Raw genomic sequence first — 19,817 nt, forward strand, 5'->3', positions numbered from 1 at the left:
TATGAGAACTTTAAAATTGCTGAACTTTCATGACTCAAATCATAAGGCTGTAAGTATCTGCGTATCTGCGTGAATACGAAATTTCATATAAAAGACTTTAATGAACTATATAAAAAATATAAAATATAAGATTTTCCAAAGGGGAATTTGCTGCTTTTTCGTGAATTACTTTGTTTATTTGGCCTCACGCTGTCAATAGTTTTCTTACTCTTAAAGTTATCATTTCTATCCAAACATCCACATTCTGCAGAGATCTACAGTGATTTTTGTACCATCGCTATTCTCTCAATCTATGCGAGCGCATGAAATATTGTCACGAGTAATTAATACATAAATATATATATATATATATATATATATATATATATATATATATATATAAGAAATATATCGAAAATTATATGAAAAAGCTTTCACAGTAATCTTGTATTAGCTACTAATGATTTTATAATATTGTATTTTTCCTGGTAAAATTTACAATTAAATATCATGCCTTTGGTATTTTATTAGCAATAATAATATTTAATCTATCAACCAGATTAACTTACTTATTATATTCTCGTCAATATTGTAAATAATGCTTGTAAAGCACAGAGTTATGTATTAAGTTTGTTTATTTATTTTTTCACAATATTGATTACAAAATATGTCATAGAATTTAACAACTTGATACGTAACATTAAATAAAATTTAATAAAACCATCTCATCCTGCTTAAAACAACTCCATATATTATAAATAATACTAGGCTCTATCCTTCTAGGAAATTAAATTTAAAAGTAATGGAGAATTAACGTTTCTAGCGATACGATTTAGTTAACAATAATAATGGAATAGCTTTATTTTAAAAACAAAATATCGAATCGTCATTATTTTATTACGATAAAAAAGAATCATTTTTATTAATGTTTTACGCTTTTCTAATGTTTTATTTTTCCGCGATTCAACATAAATACGAATTAAGCGATAGGAGACGTTTATAATACAAGAGGTACGAGCGTTATTATTCAAAATTTCCATTTCCATTTGCTGAAAATACAATATATTTTTCTTAGCTATGAAAGGAAACTGAACCATAACTGCTCATTATATAAATTATGGCTAACGATAAAAATTTATTATTAATGTTCGACTTTCACCAAACACTATATTATGTGCGTATTATGCGCGCCATTTATATTCATTGACGTTTCAATTCAAATCCTTGCAATTTTAACTTATGTTAAAATTTTAATTGTCTGTAATGAAAATTAGAAAATTAGAGATATATATATCTCCATTGATCATCCAGCGGATAAGAAATTTTCAATAATTTATAATCTGTATATTTCGTCGATTTATTAAATTTCTATTTTCAAGTTTTATTTCAAGATTTTCAATCGCCTTACGAAGGCTTTCAAACTCAAAGACTGATAAATCCACGCGACCTTGATAAGAATTTCGAATATACATAATTACGAATAATTTTATTAGACGCTACTTAAATTTCGGCATTTGTTTAGCTAAGGGATGCATAAAAATGGACCGTAACGATGATAAACGGCTTCATTAATTATAGAGCATGTAGAGGACGAACGTACATGAGTGTCACATGCATACACTAAATATACACACGCGATCACATACATATTTTAAGATGTATTACGTATATTTATGCGAGACTCGATGAAAATACGGGGGTAATCAAGGCTAGGATGAAAATTGAAAAAAAAAAAAAAAAAAAAAGAAACAAGTGAGCGTAAAGAACGAGAACGGCGTTGAAAATCTAGTTTTAGTCGGCTAATTTTTCAAAACGATCTAGGGGCCAACTGAGCGTCGATACAACCCCTCGGTCCTAAACTTTGAGTGTCATTGTCGCGTCGCAAGCGCTAAACGCAACCCTCATAGTGAATATTGCGATGTCGGGATCCGTCGCTTAGCATATACGACCTCGATAGCCGAGACTCTCTCGCTCCGTCGGCGAAGAGAGAACGTGGAAGGCCTCGTATCAGTCAGTAGGCGAACTATTGAATAAAAATGGGCGGCCGATTTGCGTGTGGCGTCGTGGGCTTTGGATGGCCAAGGGAAGAGGAAAAGTAGAAGGAAAATTCGAGGCGCTCGTTCGAGTAGTCGTGGAAGTTCCATTTTTATATGAGCGCCTCGACAATCAACTTTGGCGTGACGACGAGTCACACTTTGCCTAGACGAGAGAATTTCCTTCCGGAAGTAACCGCTTAAAGATTGTAATAAGAGGGCATCTTGTATTACTTTTGTTGGCCACACGCACACTTCAGTTATAAAAATCTTCAATTTCAAGGATGCATGAGGAGAGAGAGAGAGAGAGAGAGAGAGAGAGAGAGAGAGAGAGAGAGAGAGTGATAAATTATTGGAAAAACTTTGTTTAAGATTATAAATCAGACTGTGAAGGCATATTTGTTTTTGTTAGTTAAAAAATCTTGTATCACAAATAAAATTTATATTCGTAAATAAGACTTTAAATGGCACATTTATTTTATTTAAATCTAAATGAAATTGTTATTTATTAATAATAAAGTGTTTTGAAGACTTACTTGAATTGACTCAATCGATGAATTTCTGTGGCTAAATTTTTAAGAAAAAAAAATAGATTTGCGCCTTATATAAATGAGCCGTAATTTCGTATTAACTTTTTATTATTTAATTTTTAGTGCTTTATTTAAGTTTATATTTACGCTAATATATGTAGACTTCAAAAACACAAATGAACGTTAAAAGAATGAGTGTACTTTCTTTTATATTCTGAAAGGGAAGATTGTAATTTATTTTAATATTCCGATATAAGTTGTTTTACAGAGTTATTCGAAACGATTGCATATCCTTTGGGAAAAAGCAATTTTTCAAAGTAGATAACTTAACGTCTATGAAAATTTAACCAACTGTAGCTCTAATCTCACACTGACAAAAGTACCTATTAATTCTTATATTCTTCTTCAATATCAATATCAAATTATGTAAAATGTATCTAAATATTTTATAACATTTATTTTACGCGAAGAGCCTCAAATCGTGTATTATTTGAATAATAAGAGAATATTTGATCAAAGCATTATATTATTATATAAATAAAAATATTTTCCATACACGAGGCAGCTTAACAAGTACGTTAAATAGAAGAAAACCTGAAAGGTAAATATTTTCGTTAAAAGATGTTAGAGCATAGCCGAAGCTGTGCAGAACAATGTATGAATTATCGCTGAATACAAATCCTTAAAAGGTCCACGAAGATGATGTTCTGTCTCGAAAAGTCAAATGGCATCCGATGCCTCCGAGACTATTATGAGGTCCTCATTAATAAGGTCAAGACAATAACTATAGATTAGTTTATATGTTTCGATCTATTATTAATTTATCGGCAGAAGCGCGTCAATGACTCGCGATGACATTCGCCACATTAGCCGTCGCATCACTGTCGGTGCTTCCGAATAATCTGCCACACCTTCTGATTGATTCAGCCATGCGGTAAAAAAGTCTTCCCTCATGAAAGTTATTGAAATTTTTTTTACGAACGCGACCGATAGGTTTTCGCGAATTTTCACAAGGTCCGCTTGCTGCCAATGATATTTATGTGAATAAAGCATCGATTTAATGAGAGAAAGAAAGAGGGAAAGGTAAGAAATAAAAGATGATAACTATAGTTACAAATTGATTTTACAAATTTAGATGCTCGAATGTATTTTGAAATAGCGATTGAGTTTTTCATCCTATCAATCGCTCCATTAGGCAATTCAGAGTCAAAGCTGATTATTAAAAATAAAATGTTAATATGATATAAGCATTAATTTGACTTTATATTTAAACATTATAATAAGAGAAATATTGAATTATATTGGAATATACATGTGATAACAAGTGAGATTGGATATTGTTTTTTTATTTTTAATCGTATGAAAAATAAGTGTTTTATGAAAAAAATGTTATGTCTTCCCGGTAAATTTGTTCACCAAATTGATTATATATTATTAGTTAAATAATTCTATTAAATTAATAATTATTCTAGAATTAGTTTGTCGAAATTTATTAAAGAAAGCAAATGAAAGGGTTGCGTGGAGTTTCTTAAGAAGTCGATAATTATAGCGGAATATTAGTCGCACGAGATCAAATTTTGAATTAAAATGACCTCGCATTCTGCCATCAAAGTCATTAATTATCTACAAATTACAACAACAACAAAAAAATTAGATATAATAAGATCTCTGAGCTCGCGATTAATCAAGATTTAAGACTTAGAAATTTATAACGGGAGTACTACGAGAGAGTCGGTTTCGGATCTCTTCAATTGATATATCAAGCGAGATACTTACCAGATACAATTTACTTAGGAATAACAGGAAATACGAGAATTATTGCGTAAATGCCGAAGGAATTGAAACAAATTTTCATAAACCTGATGATAACAATTGTAATGAGATCTAAGATTTATCATTTAATTCCAATTTTCCAAAACAGTGCTCATAGGCGGAAGTTCATTCCTAATACAAAATTAATTGACGATCTTAGGATTAGCAAAATAGATCCTCAAAATATATATATAACGAAGTAAATCATTACGGCTTTGTATTACCAAATGAATTATTTGATATAATTGAGCATTGCTTTATCTAGGCAGTAATTCGATACGAACATTATTTTCGAAAATAAAGAATGTGTAATGTGTGTAAGAGAGGACAGAGTTGTTCGTCTATCAAAAACTAATAGCAAAGTGTACGGTATTAGAGTGTATAGTCGTCACTCTGTAAAAAGAGAGGTGGAAAATTTATTGCCTATGTTTTTCGAATGATGTAGAGTCAGCAGAGATCGATGATTTGAAGATTCGAGTTTTGAAACTCGTGCAGAGAATTTAACAAGATAAAGTAAAACACATGAATTTTTTTACAAGGTAAATACATAAGAAAAAAATCTTACAGAAATTTTACATTTAATAATATTTAACGTAACTTTTTTCCTTATTCTAAATAGAGCCAGTTCATTGAACTCCAACACTATCTTTAAAGTATTTATAGGTATTCATAAATTCATTTTCTCTCTCTTCTTTTCAATGTGAAAAAAGACGTACATGACAAATGTATGCATAAATAAGGTGACAAAAATACATAATTACGTTTATGTAAATAAGATGTGTCGATAATGTCAATTCAATTCGTAACAAACGTATATTTCCATACGCAAAAATGTTAAACTTTAGCCTGTATTTACGTATATTTACGTATCTATTTTTAATAGAAAAAACCACGTTTTTCTACAAATTTCATGCAATCGGAATAAGCAGTAAAGGGTATTAAGTTATGTATACATAAAATACTAATTTAAGTTTATTGCAAGTACAGCTCGACAATATGGCTGGTATCTTTAAGTATTTGATGAACAAAGTGAAAGATTTAAGATAAAAACAAAAGATGCTTTTATCATAATTAAAAGAAATTATATTGAATAAAACCTGTTTTAAATATAAATTAAATAGTGAATTAGGACATTTCCTTGTAATGAATAAACTATTTAGAATCCATTAAACAAACTAAGAAACTGTAAATGTATTTTTTTTTTAATAATTCTTTAAGCGATGAAAGGTAAATATAATATATAATTATAAACAATAAATAGTTTCTCTTGTTTATAAATTTTATTATTTTAATATATAATTTTAATATGTAAATATTGAATTTTAATGAAGAGAAATATTGTATGCATATACGATAATACAAAAACACGTTTTTCAGTTTCAGCTTCAGTTCAATTGGAATGTGCTTTCCTATGGTAAAAGTGACGACGCACCATAGAAAACCATAAAAGTTAGAATAAAGTATATAGTTATTTACAAGGTCCATTATATTTATGGATTGATAAGGATTTTACAAAAAAGTATTCAAAAATTGATCCGAGTACTGAGAAGAATTGTAACTATTTATGAATAATTTTATTTTACATACAATATACAAGCATACAATTTTTATAATTTATTCTGCTTTGTATTTTTTCGTTTTTACCTCTCAATCTCTCCCACTCTTTCTATATTTGTAATGAAGAAAATTATTAATAAATGTACACATATTTTATCCTCATAAAATGAATACATATTAATTTATTTAAAGATTTAAATAAACATTGTTGGTTAATATTATTTTTGAAACTCAGTTAATATTTATTTTAAAAACTATATATTATGTTTATAATATATCTATTATGATTCCTAGAGTATTGAAAATTACTATAACACTAAATTTTCATTGATTAGTTAATTACTTTTTCATACAACTGATATTTATAAATCTCTATTTATGTTTGGTTTTATAAATTTATGAATTTATCAATAACGTTGACACGTTCAATCCATGTAAAATGCAAGTAAAAATCAATTGCATTGATTAATATATTCGTAAATGCGCATGAAATAAATGTAAATAAAATGCAAATAAAAAAATTGTTTTGTATTTCGTAAAAATATAATAGTTAAAAAAATGTAAAATTATATTAACCAAGAAAAATTTTTGTTTATTATCCCAGGGAAACATATAATACAAGAATATTCTAAAATTCGTCTAAATAGAAATATTGTTTCCGAATTTTTCGTGTTCAAATTAATACAAAATCAACATTTTATCAACAAAATATTCTACATTTTTTAAAATTTAAATATTCATTATTAATATATATTATTAATATATATTATTTATATTAATATTCAATGACATCGAAGTCCATCTATTTTAACGCCAATAGCGTTAAAAAAAACTCCTTTTATATTAACAAAACCTTTTGACTATAATTATTATCAATATTCTTCATAAATCAAGCAAAAAAATTATTTGATTTTGAATTATTTTTCATTTGTAAATTGGTACTTCTTATCTGAATTAAAATATTGATTTTAATTACTTTCTGGTTCACTATTTATCGATTTCTTATTACAGAATATTAATTTGTTATCAAATATAATATGAAAAAACAGTTTTCATCATAATAAATGAATAACTAATGTAAAAAAATTCTTAGAAAAATCAATCATTAAATTAAAGAAATTTTTTTATTGAAATCTAAAATAAAAATGTGTATTGATAGTTTATTTAACGAGTTATAAAGATAAAAACCACTTTGAGGATCAAAGATATTATATTTCAACAGTTATGAAAGTTGCTTCAACGTACTACTATTATTTTATATAAATTGCAATAGCAAAATATAAAATACCATATGCAATTTTTATAAACAATTTATAAACCAATTAAATTGTTCAAAAAAACCAATAACTTAAAATGTTTACTGGATATTATAAGGCTACTAATTGTAATATTTAACAATAATTTATCAAAGAGTTTTATAAATGTAACTATTAAACTTTAAATTGAATAGTAATTGATAAGAAAAAGTAGGAATTATTAAAAAGTTGAAATCAAATGTTTCAAATCAACCAGAATGTAACTTAGTAATAATTCTATTTAAAAGAAATCCTTAATGAAGAAAAGATTAAATAATACAATTTTTACGATATATATATATATATATATATAAGAAGATAAAATATATTAAAAAATCTACAAATAAATCATGAAAAAAATATATATTAAAAAATGAAGAATATCATAAAAATAATTATTTTTATCTTTAAAGTAAATGTACAAAACTTATAATACTTTAATTGATCACTTTTACCAATTATGAAAAAAAATTCAAAACAAAACTTCCCTTTTATTTTATAATTATTTTCAAATGACTATGTTTAACCAAATTTTTTAAAATCAATTTGTACTTATAAAAATATAATAATCCGCGCGAAAGAATAATACATATGAGTTTGAAAATTGCGCACGATTATTAAATTAATTAAACTCACGTACCACCATAATTTCATATTATTATCTTTCAAATAAATCAAGTCACGCGTTTAATTGATAATAATGTATTTAGATATTTATTTAGAATATGATAATGTATCTATTCGATTACCAAGATAACAGAAATATTTGATGAAAAGGAAATTTATTCAAGATATTCGTGATACCGTCGAGCCATGACATATATTGATTTCGTTATTTCTACGCCAAAGAAACGAATTAGTAATTTGAAAATGCTGTGACCGTGTGAATAAATTCTGTTATATTGAAAGAATTAAAAAAAAATTGAGTTTTCAAATTTGTAAATAGAAAACAAATCCTGACAAATTTTACTTGAAACTATGATTTCAAAATCGATATCTTCATGACCTAAAATAATAATAATAATAATAATAGCATTAAATATATAAATACACAAATAAATAATATTTGTATATTATCATAAGTATTTCTATATAAAAAAAATCTATATAAATATTTAAAACCATTTTATGTAATGTAACAAATTTTAATTTTAATATTATATTTATACATAGAGCAACAAAAAATATCAAGGAAGTGTACTTTTTAAAAGGTACAATTATACCTTAGTCGTTGCTTAACTAATCTAAATTAAAAAGTAGTTTTGTAAAATTTTAATTCTTTATTATAGGAAGAAAATTATAGTAATGTTTCCACTTCCTTTCTATAATCTATGTTATTACAAAATAGAAATTTAGAATTTAGAATATCAACGTTTAAGCTCTTGTTTTTATTTAGAATTTCAAAAAAAAAAAAAAAAAAAAAATTGATAATATTATTTTATTTCAATTATTACATTAAAAATATACAAAAATATTAAAAGGTGAAATTAATTTTTTGAATTTTATTTCAAATTATCTTCTATATTTTATACAATAGATGCTTATAAATATTTAACTTTTATTTACATTTTATTTAATCGTACATTATATCTCAAAACTCATAATGGACATTATGTATAAAAGGGTTTAAATTTCATCAACTATATAATGCAGGTAAATATTAAAATTGACGTGTTTTTATAAGATAAATTAAAAATCAATAAACATAATCATGGAACAAAAATACGAAGTAAAATAAAATTTTAGTGCAAAATTTTACCTAAAGAGATAAGATTGTTAGGATGAATATTGCAATATTTGATTTCGTGGCATTAATTAATTTTTGCGATATAATTTCAGAAAACAATGTAGTCCAAGTTTGCCGCAGTAAATTTATTCAATTTTTCATTATTAATGAATACTCGATTTAAATGTGAATTATGAATAATATGTGAAATTTCATCAAATTGCTTATTAAATAGAAAACATGTACATATCGAATGTTCTATTGTCAATTTATCATCCTCTCCAATATACAAAGTTTTACTTAAACGTAAATACATACAAGTTAGAGTAGGAACACTTGCGACTTGGAAGGCATGAAATTACATAATTCAGCTATTAAATCTATTAAATACAAAATCAGTATATGATTATGACAAGTGCGATAGAAGCAAGATGTTATCGAGTCTCCTCTACTTTGCCAACCACTTAACGAATTACTTCTTTCAATCAGCAACAACACGTAGATGATAGAGACATAAAGAATACAAAGAACTGGGGGCAAACTCAAGATATCGAAGGTGAAAATATCCTCGCAAAAGCTCATTTTAGCGCTTTGACGCATATGCGCGCGCGCGCGCACCCCCCCCCCCCCCCCCCCCCCGGGGCCCCGCCAATCCCCCCTCTCACCCCTCGCCCCCTTTCTATTTCCTTGGCGTACCCTGGGGATGTCAGCGAGGACGCGCCACGAAGTTTGATTTCCCGCGTCCAGCGGGACGATGGATTTTGATGAGCTGCACGCGCATCCGAGCCTCGTTAGCTTACCCGAAGCTAAGGAGAAAATTTTGAGAAAATCCTTCCCTCCCCATGGGACCTTCTTAAATGCTCCATACCACACATATACGAATAATTAATAACATTTCGATGTCTCGTTTGATTATTAACGATTGATAACGATTGAGTATTTAATCCGGTGAAGCTTTTAACGTTATTCGATTATCAATCTTCGTAATATATATAGTCAATAGTTAAATAATTGCGACCATCTTACCGATTACAGTAAAGTCAACTTAAGCGAAGACGACCAATACGATATCGTAATATCGCTAAAATATTATTAGAATTGCTCCTTGTAAAGAGATTGATTTAATTATGATAATTAAGAATATTCATTAATTAACTCTGTTTTAATACATTAATTTACTCGGACAGATATTAGATCGGGAAATTTTTTATTTTTGATTATTTTTCGAGCTAGTTGTTGGCACATTCGGTATATTAAATTCAGAAACATTAATAATGAAGTAAAATTTGTTAGAGAATGAACATTAAGAGTTATACTTTATTTATACTGATACTAAGATTTCATAAATTAAAAGTCCCACGTATTTTTTAACGATAGTCAGATAATGTTTGTAATTATTTTTTTTGACGCAGATTAAATTATGAAGAAATCTATGGAGCCCAAGAAATACGAAACTACAGATTTTTCAAAGTGATTTAATTACAATGAAATTTTAATGTAACTTCAAGGACATGGTGATTATAATAATTTACAAAGATATGTTTATATTGCAATCAGTATAAAAATTAAGAGAATAAATTACCTTACTTATCTACAATTATAAGATATTACTTTTATTACCCGTCTCGTATATAATGGCATATATGAAATTTCATAGAATGACATTACGTATAGGAATAATTTATTCATAGTAGCGCATATCTGCAATAAAGAAATATAAGAAAGATAAGAAAATGAAAATAAAAAATTTAAAGATGCTGATGGTATAATAAATAGAAGGACTGGAAAGTGACAACAAAAAAAAAAAAAAAAAAAAAAAAATTAATGTGATCATTATCGAGATATAGGAGGCAGATAACAAGAATAATATAATCCTTAGAAAATACGAAACTATAGCAGAATCTTTTGAAAAAGTCCGTCTACGCTCACTACCATTTACAAACGAATTTTTTCCTCTAAAACTGCATACCGTCTGCAAAGTCTGCCGAAAGTCTGTAAATAATTATGCCATACACACTTGCAAAGCTTCGGAAATTAAAGGGTCAACGAGGATTGTCCTTACACCGCTGAGACTAACAAGAGCCTCGGCACAGCATCGCGACTCACGTCGAGATTTCCATTTTTCAAACGAAGATTTTACCCGACTCTTCTACTCTCTTATCATTGTATTGGTCGAGCGTGTTTTAATGGGGGCGAGCCAAGCATGAAATAAAGTCGCGAGCACACGGTCGGAAAACAGTGAGAAAACAGGGAGTGCGCGCGGAAGCTATTTGCAACCATAACCGGATACGCTGTTCTACATAATGCCGAGTTTTAAAAAAGAAAAATGTAACGTATTTTATGAGAGTTGCGTGAAAAAATTATCCGAGCCTTCGGCTTAACACGCTATTATTATTGGCGTATTTTGCAATGATTTGCGTGCCCTTACGAACTGCAATAAGTCATTTCGGAAGTACATTTGATAGTTACACGATAGAACGCTTACACATTTTTGAGGTTTTTTTTTTTTAATTAATAATGTGTAAACTACTCTTTCATTATCTTCATTATGTAGACAAAATTTTTTTTTGTTTTTTTTTTCTCTATATATATAATTTTATATATATTTATATATATATTTTTCTTTAATATGTTCTTTATTTATCTTAATTGATAATCGTATAGATTATTACATAGACACAATTTTTTCCATGTATAATTTGAAAATTATTAATATTTATCGATACGTATTATTAGTACTTTCAATTAACAATCGAATCGTGTTAAAGCAAATGTTGAATATAGTATGTTAATTAAATTGAAACAACGTTGTCAAAGTATTGCTACACTCTCGTTATAATTAATAGATTTTATTATGAGTCATATATATATATATATATATATATATATATATATATATATTCTGAGATAAGGAATATATTAAATTAATAATGTAAAAATAGTTTGATACGTGGTAATATATTCATAGAATTTATACATTCTAGCGAATAATGGAAGATTCTATTCGCCGTACATTCAATGATCCCCTTTCTTCTCTCACTCTCTCTCTCTCTCTCTCTCTCTCTCACACACACACACACACACGCACACGCACACACACGCGCACGCGCACACACTCTATCTCTCTCACTCTATCTCTCTTTAAAAATACTCGAGTTTCGGTCATTGTATCTTGATATAAAAGGCGAATTGCCACTAACGAAGCATAGAAACGAGGGAATAAAGGAAAAACAAAAACAAACTGACGGTAGTAATGAAATGAAAGGCATATATACGCAAGGCTTGCGAGAAAAGTGAGTAAGGTAGTGTTTTAAAAAGCGACTAAGCGACCGATACGCATTTAAGAAACAAATGTGAAACTGATCCGAGATATGTTACTATATATAAGAATAGAGCATTGTTGAAAACCGAATTGGTAGATTTATGTTAAAGCACAAGGGGTGAAATTCTTTTAAAAAGGCTACGAAAAGATATAAGAAGATGTGTGTGTATATCATACGTGAAGATTTTTGAAAGCATTTTCCTTTAGATACAACCTCATGCATACGGGCACACATATTTTAACTCACTTGCTATCTCCTTAAGTTACAATCGCTACTAATTACCGGAAGTGCAGAAGCGAAGCTTCTCGAGGAGCTTTTGGTGAACTAAAAGTACTTACGATATCTTAAGGGTTCTACTGTTAAACAATGATATAATTATTATAGATGGTTTACAGACGTCCAAGATATATTAGAGACAATCAGTTATTTACTAATGTAAAATATAATAAAGTTTATAATAAAATGTTTTTATAAAAATCGATAGATTAAAATAAAATTTAAATTTAAATGTAAAAGTCACGTTTCATCTACATGTAATGTGTAAAGAATAAAAATTATTTCAAGGACCAAAAAGATTTGTAAATGAAGAGATTAATGTTTAAAATAACAAATATTTCGTAATTTAGTAATGATAACGAATGAAGTTAACAAATTCTGTTAAAAAAGACAATAAAGAAAAACTTGAACAAGATATTGATTATTTATGGTATTGCATACCAATACATTAATATATTCATACGTGGTTATATAAATAATTCACCTTAGTCATAATTGCGATAAAAAATTAATAATTATTTCTAATAAGAAGATTAAAATTAATTTCATTCAAAGCTGATTCTTTGTATTATTATCCATCAAAAATAAATTGTAATTTCAACATTATCTGACTGATATGATTATAAGATTAATTTAAATAAAAAAAAAAAAAAAAAAAAAAAAAAAAAATTTTAATATTTTTCACTACTTATTTATGTAATTTACACTCATAGCAAGTACTTAATTTTTACATATTCCTTACTTTTGCTGCTTTAAATTAATTTAATTCAGCGTTACAGAAAAGAGGCCTTAATAGTTATTTTCTTCCTTATTGATTAATACTTTCTCTCAAACGCCATTACATACAAATTTGCAAAACCTTTTTGTTAAATCACTTTCAATCTACGTAAAATTTTTAATTAATACGTATTAAAGACGAAGATATTCAGCGACAAAGCTAATAGAATTAAAAACTGGTTTTTATAAATAATACATAATGTCAAGGCCAATTAATATTCCCGGGAGCGTAATATCAAAGTAATATTTTCTCAGCAGTCACACTATTTCATGGACACAGCACTCGTCCCAAGAAAAGCGTCCCCATCCGCAATGTAAACGACGGAATATTCATTTAACCGGGTTTGTATTGATTTTTAATCGTATGGGAGACCACGAAATTCTATGTGACAATTATACTGTAAATGTGGAGACGTCTTAGGGGAAATTGAGAACAAATTTGTATCGTATTGTTAATTAAGGATATCGAGACAACTGGGAAATGCAAACGCCGCAGCCTCGTCGCAACAATGATGAAAATTAAAATGAACGCGCACTTCCACCGGCTAGCAAAATCCGATTTTAAGCTCTCCGTCTCATTCTTCATTCTCTTCATTGATGATTATTGTTCAAGTTCTTTTTTCTTTATGCCATTGACTTCTCGTCTACCGCAATGCTTCACACACACACACACACATTCCATTGTCTTAATGGCTCTTTCTTACATAATTTAACTTTCGGGTACTTTGCTAAACATTCAAGATTGCTATTATAGAACACAAATCACGAACTGACGACATTCTAAATTTTTTCAGAATTTTCCAGATCCCATCATCGGACTGTATTATTAATAAAACGTAAATATAGTAAATTTATCAAAATTAATTGTTACGATATCCAAGAATCCAACTGAAATAGTCATAAAATCAAATTTCATGTTTCTTAAATACGTTCTTTGCAATTACAGTCCTCTCTGATTGCAAAAAAAAAACGCTAATTTTTATTCTTAGTAAAATAGTGATAAAAATCTATTATAAATTTAAAATAACTGAATACAGTTATTGGATATAATTCCTTTGATTAGTGGGATTTAAGATTATTATCAAATTGTAATTTGAAAGCTATTAAATTCTACATAGACATATTAATTATTTCATTAGCTAAATTTATCCTCTTAAAAGAAGTATTGGAAAAAAAAAAAAAAAAAACTTTAAATGCGTATTATATAGAATAAGTCTTTAAACGAATATTAAAGTAAAAGAAATTTTTTTTTTTTTTGTTAAATATAGAAATCTAATTTATTGACAAAATGTAAATGATTAAATGCATATGCAGAACTCCAACTTTTGTACAAAATAGCATTCCACGGCTTACGTATCAAACATAATATATATTAATATGAATTTTCCATTTATTTACAATCTTCACGTTCAAACAATATGAAATAATATTCGTGTGCACGCGTGTGCACGCGTGCGTGCGCGCGAACACGCGCGCGCCTGTGTGTGATAGCACTTTGCAATGTAAAATAAGTTGCAGAGTGCCATCACCATCAACTACCAGAATTTTTTTTCTCACTTTTTATTTAAACTTGACAGTTGTAGCGCTAGTAGATGGAGAGTTCGTTCTTTTCCGGCTCTTCGTTCTTGCTCCTAAACGTCCACGTGAATAAGTCGTAAAAGTCCTGACTCGAAATAGGGTTTAGGTTAGGTTAGCGGTAGATCTTTTAGAATATTTGAAGTTCTAACATCTGTTAAGGTTCGAGGATTTCATGAAAGGAAGGTGAAACAAGTTGGTGTTGAACAACTTGGTAAATAAAAAACATAAAGTAAAGTCGAGAAAATGGTGCTCGATCTGGATAATTTCCGAGAGGATAAAGGTTTCAACCCGGAAAAGATCCGAGATAATCAGCGAAAGCGCTACAAGGATGTTAGCTTGGTGGACATAGTTATTGACAAGGACGTGACATGGAGGCGGCTTCGATTTCAAGCCGACAAGTTTAATAAATTAAAAAACATCTGCAGTAAGGTGATTGGTGAAAAAATGAAGAAAAAAGAAGCCGTTGGCGACGAAGATACCGTACCACAGTTTATAGCCAATGACCTCGACGGTCAGGTCAACTCTAGTAATCTTAATAAGCTTACAATAACACAGATCAAAAGGATTCGTACGCTTATTGATGAAGCAATCGTTAGCAATGCTCAGGAACTCGTCGTAATCGAGACTGAGAGAAACAATGCCCTCAAGGAAATTGGCAATCATTTACATGACAGCGTACCTGTTAGCAACGATGAAAAGGAAAACAAGGTTGGTTAGAGAAAACTTATTCACTCGTTCTTTATGTTCACGATATAAAGTTATAATTTTTAAAACAGTTGCATTATCGATCAAAAGTTTATTATATTTAAAATCATAAATATTTAATGTTGTCTTTGTTATTCTTAAGTACAACAATGAAAATGTTTTTAAAAGTAAAAAATGATTTATTTATCTATTAGGTGGAGAAAACATTTGGCGATTGTAGCGTAAGAAGAAAATATTCGCATGTAGACCTTATACACATGATAGATGGTATGGATGGAGAAAGAGGTTCTGCAATATCTGGAGGTAGAGGATATTTTTTAACCGGTGCTGCAGTTTTCCTGGAGCACGCTTTAATACAGTTTGCTCTTAGGAAACTATTTGATAAAAATTACAAACCGTTATACACTCCATTTTTTATGAAAAAAGATGCGATGCAAGAAGTCGCACAATTGTCTCAATTTGATGAAGAATTATATAAAGTATAAATTATTTTATACGCGTGATAATCTTTAATTTGTAAAACTAAATAAATTTAAATATATAATTCAGGTGATAGGTAAGGGTAGTGAACGTGGCGACGAAAAGGAATTAGAGGAAAAATATCTTATCGCTACCTCGGAACAGCCGATAGCTGCTTTTCACAGAGGAGAATGGATCTCCGAATCTTCGTTACCAATCAAATATGCTGGGCTGTCAACTTGCTTTAGACAAGAAGTAGGCTCTCATGGACGCGATACTAGAGGAATATTTAGAGTTCATCAGTTTGAAAAAGTAATTAAGAAAATTTACTCCCACGAAAAATTCTTATATTAACCTGTAACAAATACTTTCATAGGTTGAACAATTTTGCCTTACGTCTCCTCACGATAATAAATCATGGGAAATGATGGAAGAAATGATGAGAAACGCAGAAGAATTTTACCAAGATCTGAAAATACCATATAGAATTGTAAATATTGTTTCCGGTGCTTTGAATAATGCTGCATCCAAGAAACTTGATTTAGAAGCCTGGTTCCCTGGCTCGGGCACGTTTAGGGAACTTGTGTCGTGTAGTAATTGCCTGGATTACCAATCTAGACGCTTATTAGTGAGGTAAGTCTATTCCTGCTAGCACGAATTCTTTTATAAGGCTGTGCTTATAATCTTAAATTTCTAATGAAATAATTGATTTTCTTCTTAGATACGGTCAAACAAAAAAAATGTTTAGTACCACGGACTATGTGCATATGCTAAATGCAACAATGTGTGCAGCGACAAGAGTAATTTGTGCTGTTCTAGAAATTTACCAAACAGAAACTGGAATTAAAGTGCCAACAGCATTAGCGAACTTTATGCCTGCTTTATACCGAGATGAAATACCGTTTGTTAAACCTGCACCAATCGATGAGATGGAAATGAAAAAACAGAAAGACAAATAAATTATATTTATATTATTTTTTTATATTATTTTACTGTGTACACATAAGTAAACTATAAAATAAAGAAATATTTACTATAGATAAATAAATATTATTTTTTTATGTTAATTTTAACAGTATTGATGGGCTTTATGCGCGCTTTATACGGAGAAGAAACAACGTTGTTTGTTAAACATACCCCAACCGATGAGTTGGAAATAAAAAAACAGAAAGATCAGTGCAATCGAATAATTAAATTTTTCTCTTTTTTTTTTTTCTTGAAGTTTTGCATTGAAATGAATTTGTTTCAAAATTTATTATTTTAACCAAATGAATAAAATAAATAAAATTTCTTTATTATAATACACTTTTACAAATTATTTAAAGAATTATGTTCCTTCATCTTCAGCTTGCATTTGCTCTATTAATTTTTTACGTTCTTCTGCCCTTCTCAAATTATTTAAAATTATAGTTTCTAAATCAGAATCGTTGTTAGATCGAGTATTCTGAAAAATAATTACTTAACTTACAAATCTGGTTAACGGCATAAGCATTTTTGTCAATCATGTACTTACAAATATGTCCGGTGCAGAGGAAAAACTGAGACCTTGTGAAACATGATTTCTATTTGTATTCATTGATCCTTCGGCCGAAGGAAATAAATTAATTCCAGTAAATAATGTATTTGTATTGATGTAAGTTTTATGTTTTGTTTTATTCTTTTCCCATACTCCTTCTAATTTGAGAGGATTGGTCACTAATCCTTTTTCATAGTTTACTGCCGATTGCTATGGAAAAACATCAATGAATATTGTAAATTTGATCCATTGACTTTCTTATGCCACATAATTCATACTCACTGCAGCTTTTCCACTTGTATACTCGACCAAGGCTCTACCTTTTTTAGCAGTTGATAACACTAATACTGAAATATCACCATGCTGTAAAATTAGAATATTAATGTAAAACTTAAAAATTATTATTTTTTGCATCATTCTACCTTTGATAAAAATCTGTGCAGATTATCATAATCATAACCTCCATTATTCACATCGTCAGCAGCCACTTTCCATTTAATTTTTACTCGACATTCGTCTTCACTGTAACAATTACCAGAATTTTCATTTCGTAAATCGTCGATTATTTTTTGTTTTAAACGTATTTTCTCTTCTTCAACTAATCTAGAACCTTCTTTCTTTAATCTCTCTATTTCAGCTTTTAACTTGTCTTCGTCACTTTTAGCCGACGCATAATCTGTAGTTTGCGATTTTTTAAAAGCCTCTTCGCGTGCTTCCAATTCATCTTTAAATTTTCTTCTTTTAGCATCTAGTTCCTTGACCCTCGCTTTTGCCTGGGCTCTTGCATTGATAACTTTATCATAAGCAGCCTATAAATATCTAAAGGTTAAAAATTGCTTTAACGAAGATATTGAAGTTAATCGTCGTTATTGTACGCTTACCCTTGCAGCAACATCGGTTAAGATTTCTAATGCTCTTGTAAGTTGCAAAAATAATTCAGCAGCTTTAGGATTATTTGGATTCTTATCAGGATGACAGCTTAATGCTTTTTTCCTATAAGCTTTTTTAATCTATAACAGCAATAATTATTGTACATTGTGTTAAAAGATTTAATAATAAGACACGATAACTCAAGAAAATATTAACAATATATATTAGAAGATTATGACAATAAATACTTATGTTTACCTCACTTTCATCAGCTGTTATCGTCGTTCCAATAATTTCGTATAAATCTAATTTCATTATTTCATCGTCCATTGTCATCTAAATTTCTGATTCATAAATGTGCAGAAGTATAATTTACTAACTAATATAAATGAAATTGTCTATGTTCAAGCTTTAACTCTTTTTTATAACTTAACTTACACAACAAACATTTATGACCACAATACAATCCTTCACGTCACACACAGGCTTCTATAATAAAGAAAAAAAATACAAATTAGTACACTAATAATCTTAAATTCACACGAAATATTTAGGCATATTACAATAATAGAACAAATTCTAAACAAATACCATAATGAATTTCATTTCTATACAAAAACATTCATAGTATGTCATATTAATAATAAAGTCCTTTTGCAAGTCTGAAATTTCGTTCTATTTACAATTCTTCTAATCGTAGTTCAACGATACTACGTTACGATTATAATTATAGTAACTTTACAATGCTTTCTTGAATTGCATTATCCCATGTGTAATTTGAAATGTACTTTGAATGTATTTTAAATTATGGTGGACTCAATACAAATTATCAATAGCTCCCAACCTAACAAAATGCCACTAGGTTACTTTTCTCCCATCTGACAAATTTCTCCCCATGTTTCATGGTGAAAAATTAATATGCAGGAAGATCCTCGTAATACTAAAAAATCTCATCAAATTTTTATGCGTTACGTTACGAAGAAGAGCATCCAATATCTCGGTAATACACTCGACATAAAATTATCAAGTTACCGAGACATTAACATTACCTTAACCAAATCATTGTCACCAAGTCATTGAATTTTAACATTCTTTTCCCATCGCGAAACAATAAACTGAGAATAATCGATTGCTCGGTTTCCAAAAGTTATAGGATACGATTCCGCCTTAAATCCAAAAAACCTTTCTTTCCCACACTCAAACAGAATCGACGACTTTCACCCAATAATGGTAACGACAATGACCGTCTCTGTCTACCTTATTATTATTATTATTATTATTATTATTATTATTATTATTAATATTGACGTTAGGTATGTCAATAATTAGCTACACCCGCTTATGTTCAACCCCCCAAAGCGATGAGAATTTATATTATATA

General features: G+C 28.8%; 2 protein-coding genes across 3 annotated transcripts; one reads left to right on the forward strand and one right to left on the reverse strand.

The window, feature by feature from the left end:
- The first annotated feature begins 14,985 nt into the window (after nucleotides 1–14,985).
- SerRS (Seryl-tRNA synthetase) lies at nucleotides 14,986–17,046 on the forward strand. Its single transcript, XM_011500357.1, has 5 exons — nucleotides 14,986–15,594; nucleotides 15,786–16,070; nucleotides 16,141–16,362; nucleotides 16,427–16,683; nucleotides 16,772–17,046. Exons 1-5 carry the CDS (start codon nucleotides 15,130–15,132, stop codon nucleotides 17,007–17,009), a joined length of 1,467 nt encoding a protein of 488 aa, XP_011498659.1. The 5' UTR covers nucleotides 14,986–15,129; the 3' UTR covers nucleotides 17,010–17,046.
- Nucleotides 17,047–17,377: 331 nt separating this feature from the next.
- LOC105362849 (dnaJ homolog subfamily C member 17) lies at nucleotides 17,378–19,487 on the reverse strand. 2 transcript variants are annotated; one of them, XM_011500359.1, is made up of 8 exons: nucleotides 19,028–19,487; nucleotides 18,875–18,925; nucleotides 18,695–18,780; nucleotides 18,448–18,576; nucleotides 17,989–18,375; nucleotides 17,849–17,929; nucleotides 17,564–17,776; nucleotides 17,378–17,494 (listed from the first exon to the last, which is right to left on the reverse strand). In XM_011500359.1, exons 3-8 carry the CDS (start codon nucleotides 18,770–18,772, stop codon nucleotides 17,378–17,380), a joined length of 1,005 nt encoding a protein of 334 aa, XP_011498661.1. In that variant the 5' UTR covers nucleotides 18,773–18,780; nucleotides 18,875–18,925; nucleotides 19,028–19,487. The 2 variants fall into 2 exon arrangements, with proteins under 2 accessions (XP_011498661.1, XP_011498660.1); XM_011500358.1 differs by lacking the exons at nucleotides 18,875–18,925; nucleotides 19,028–19,487 and having other exon boundaries at nucleotides 18,695–18,820.
- Nucleotides 19,488–19,817: the final 330 nt, after the last annotated feature.

The sequence above is a fragment of the Ceratosolen solmsi genome, unplaced genomic scaffold, assembly GCF_000503995.2.
Source record: "Ceratosolen solmsi marchali unplaced genomic scaffold, CerSol_1.0 scaffold56, whole genome shotgun sequence".
NCBI lineage: Eukaryota > Metazoa > Arthropoda > Insecta > Hymenoptera > Agaonidae > Ceratosolen > Ceratosolen solmsi.

Excerpts from the sequence above, each read along its gene's own strand:
- SerRS (XM_011500357.1), top strand. The coding sequence starts at position 15,130 with ATGGTGCTCGATCTGGATAATTTCCGAGAGGATAAAGGTTTCAACCCG. Across the intron at positions 15,595-15,785 it reads ACGATGAAAAGGAAAACAAG|GTGGAGAAAACATTTGGCGA; the intron begins GTTGGTTAGAGA and ends TTTATCTATTAG. Across the intron at positions 16,363-16,426 it reads GAGTTCATCAGTTTGAAAAA|GTTGAACAATTTTGCCTTAC; the intron begins GTAATTAAGAAA and ends ATACTTTCATAG.
- LOC105362849 (XM_011500359.1), bottom strand. The coding sequence starts at position 18,772 with ATGACAATGGACGATGAAATAATGAAATTAGATTTATACGAAATTATT. Across the intron at positions 17,777-17,848 it reads ATACAAGTGGAAAAGCTGCA|CAATCGGCAGTAAACTATGA; the intron begins GTGAGTATGAAT and ends GTTTTTCCATAG. Across the intron at positions 17,495-17,563 it reads CCTCTGCACCGGACATATTT|AATACTCGATCTAACAACGA; the intron begins GTAAGTACATGA and ends ATTATTTTTCAG.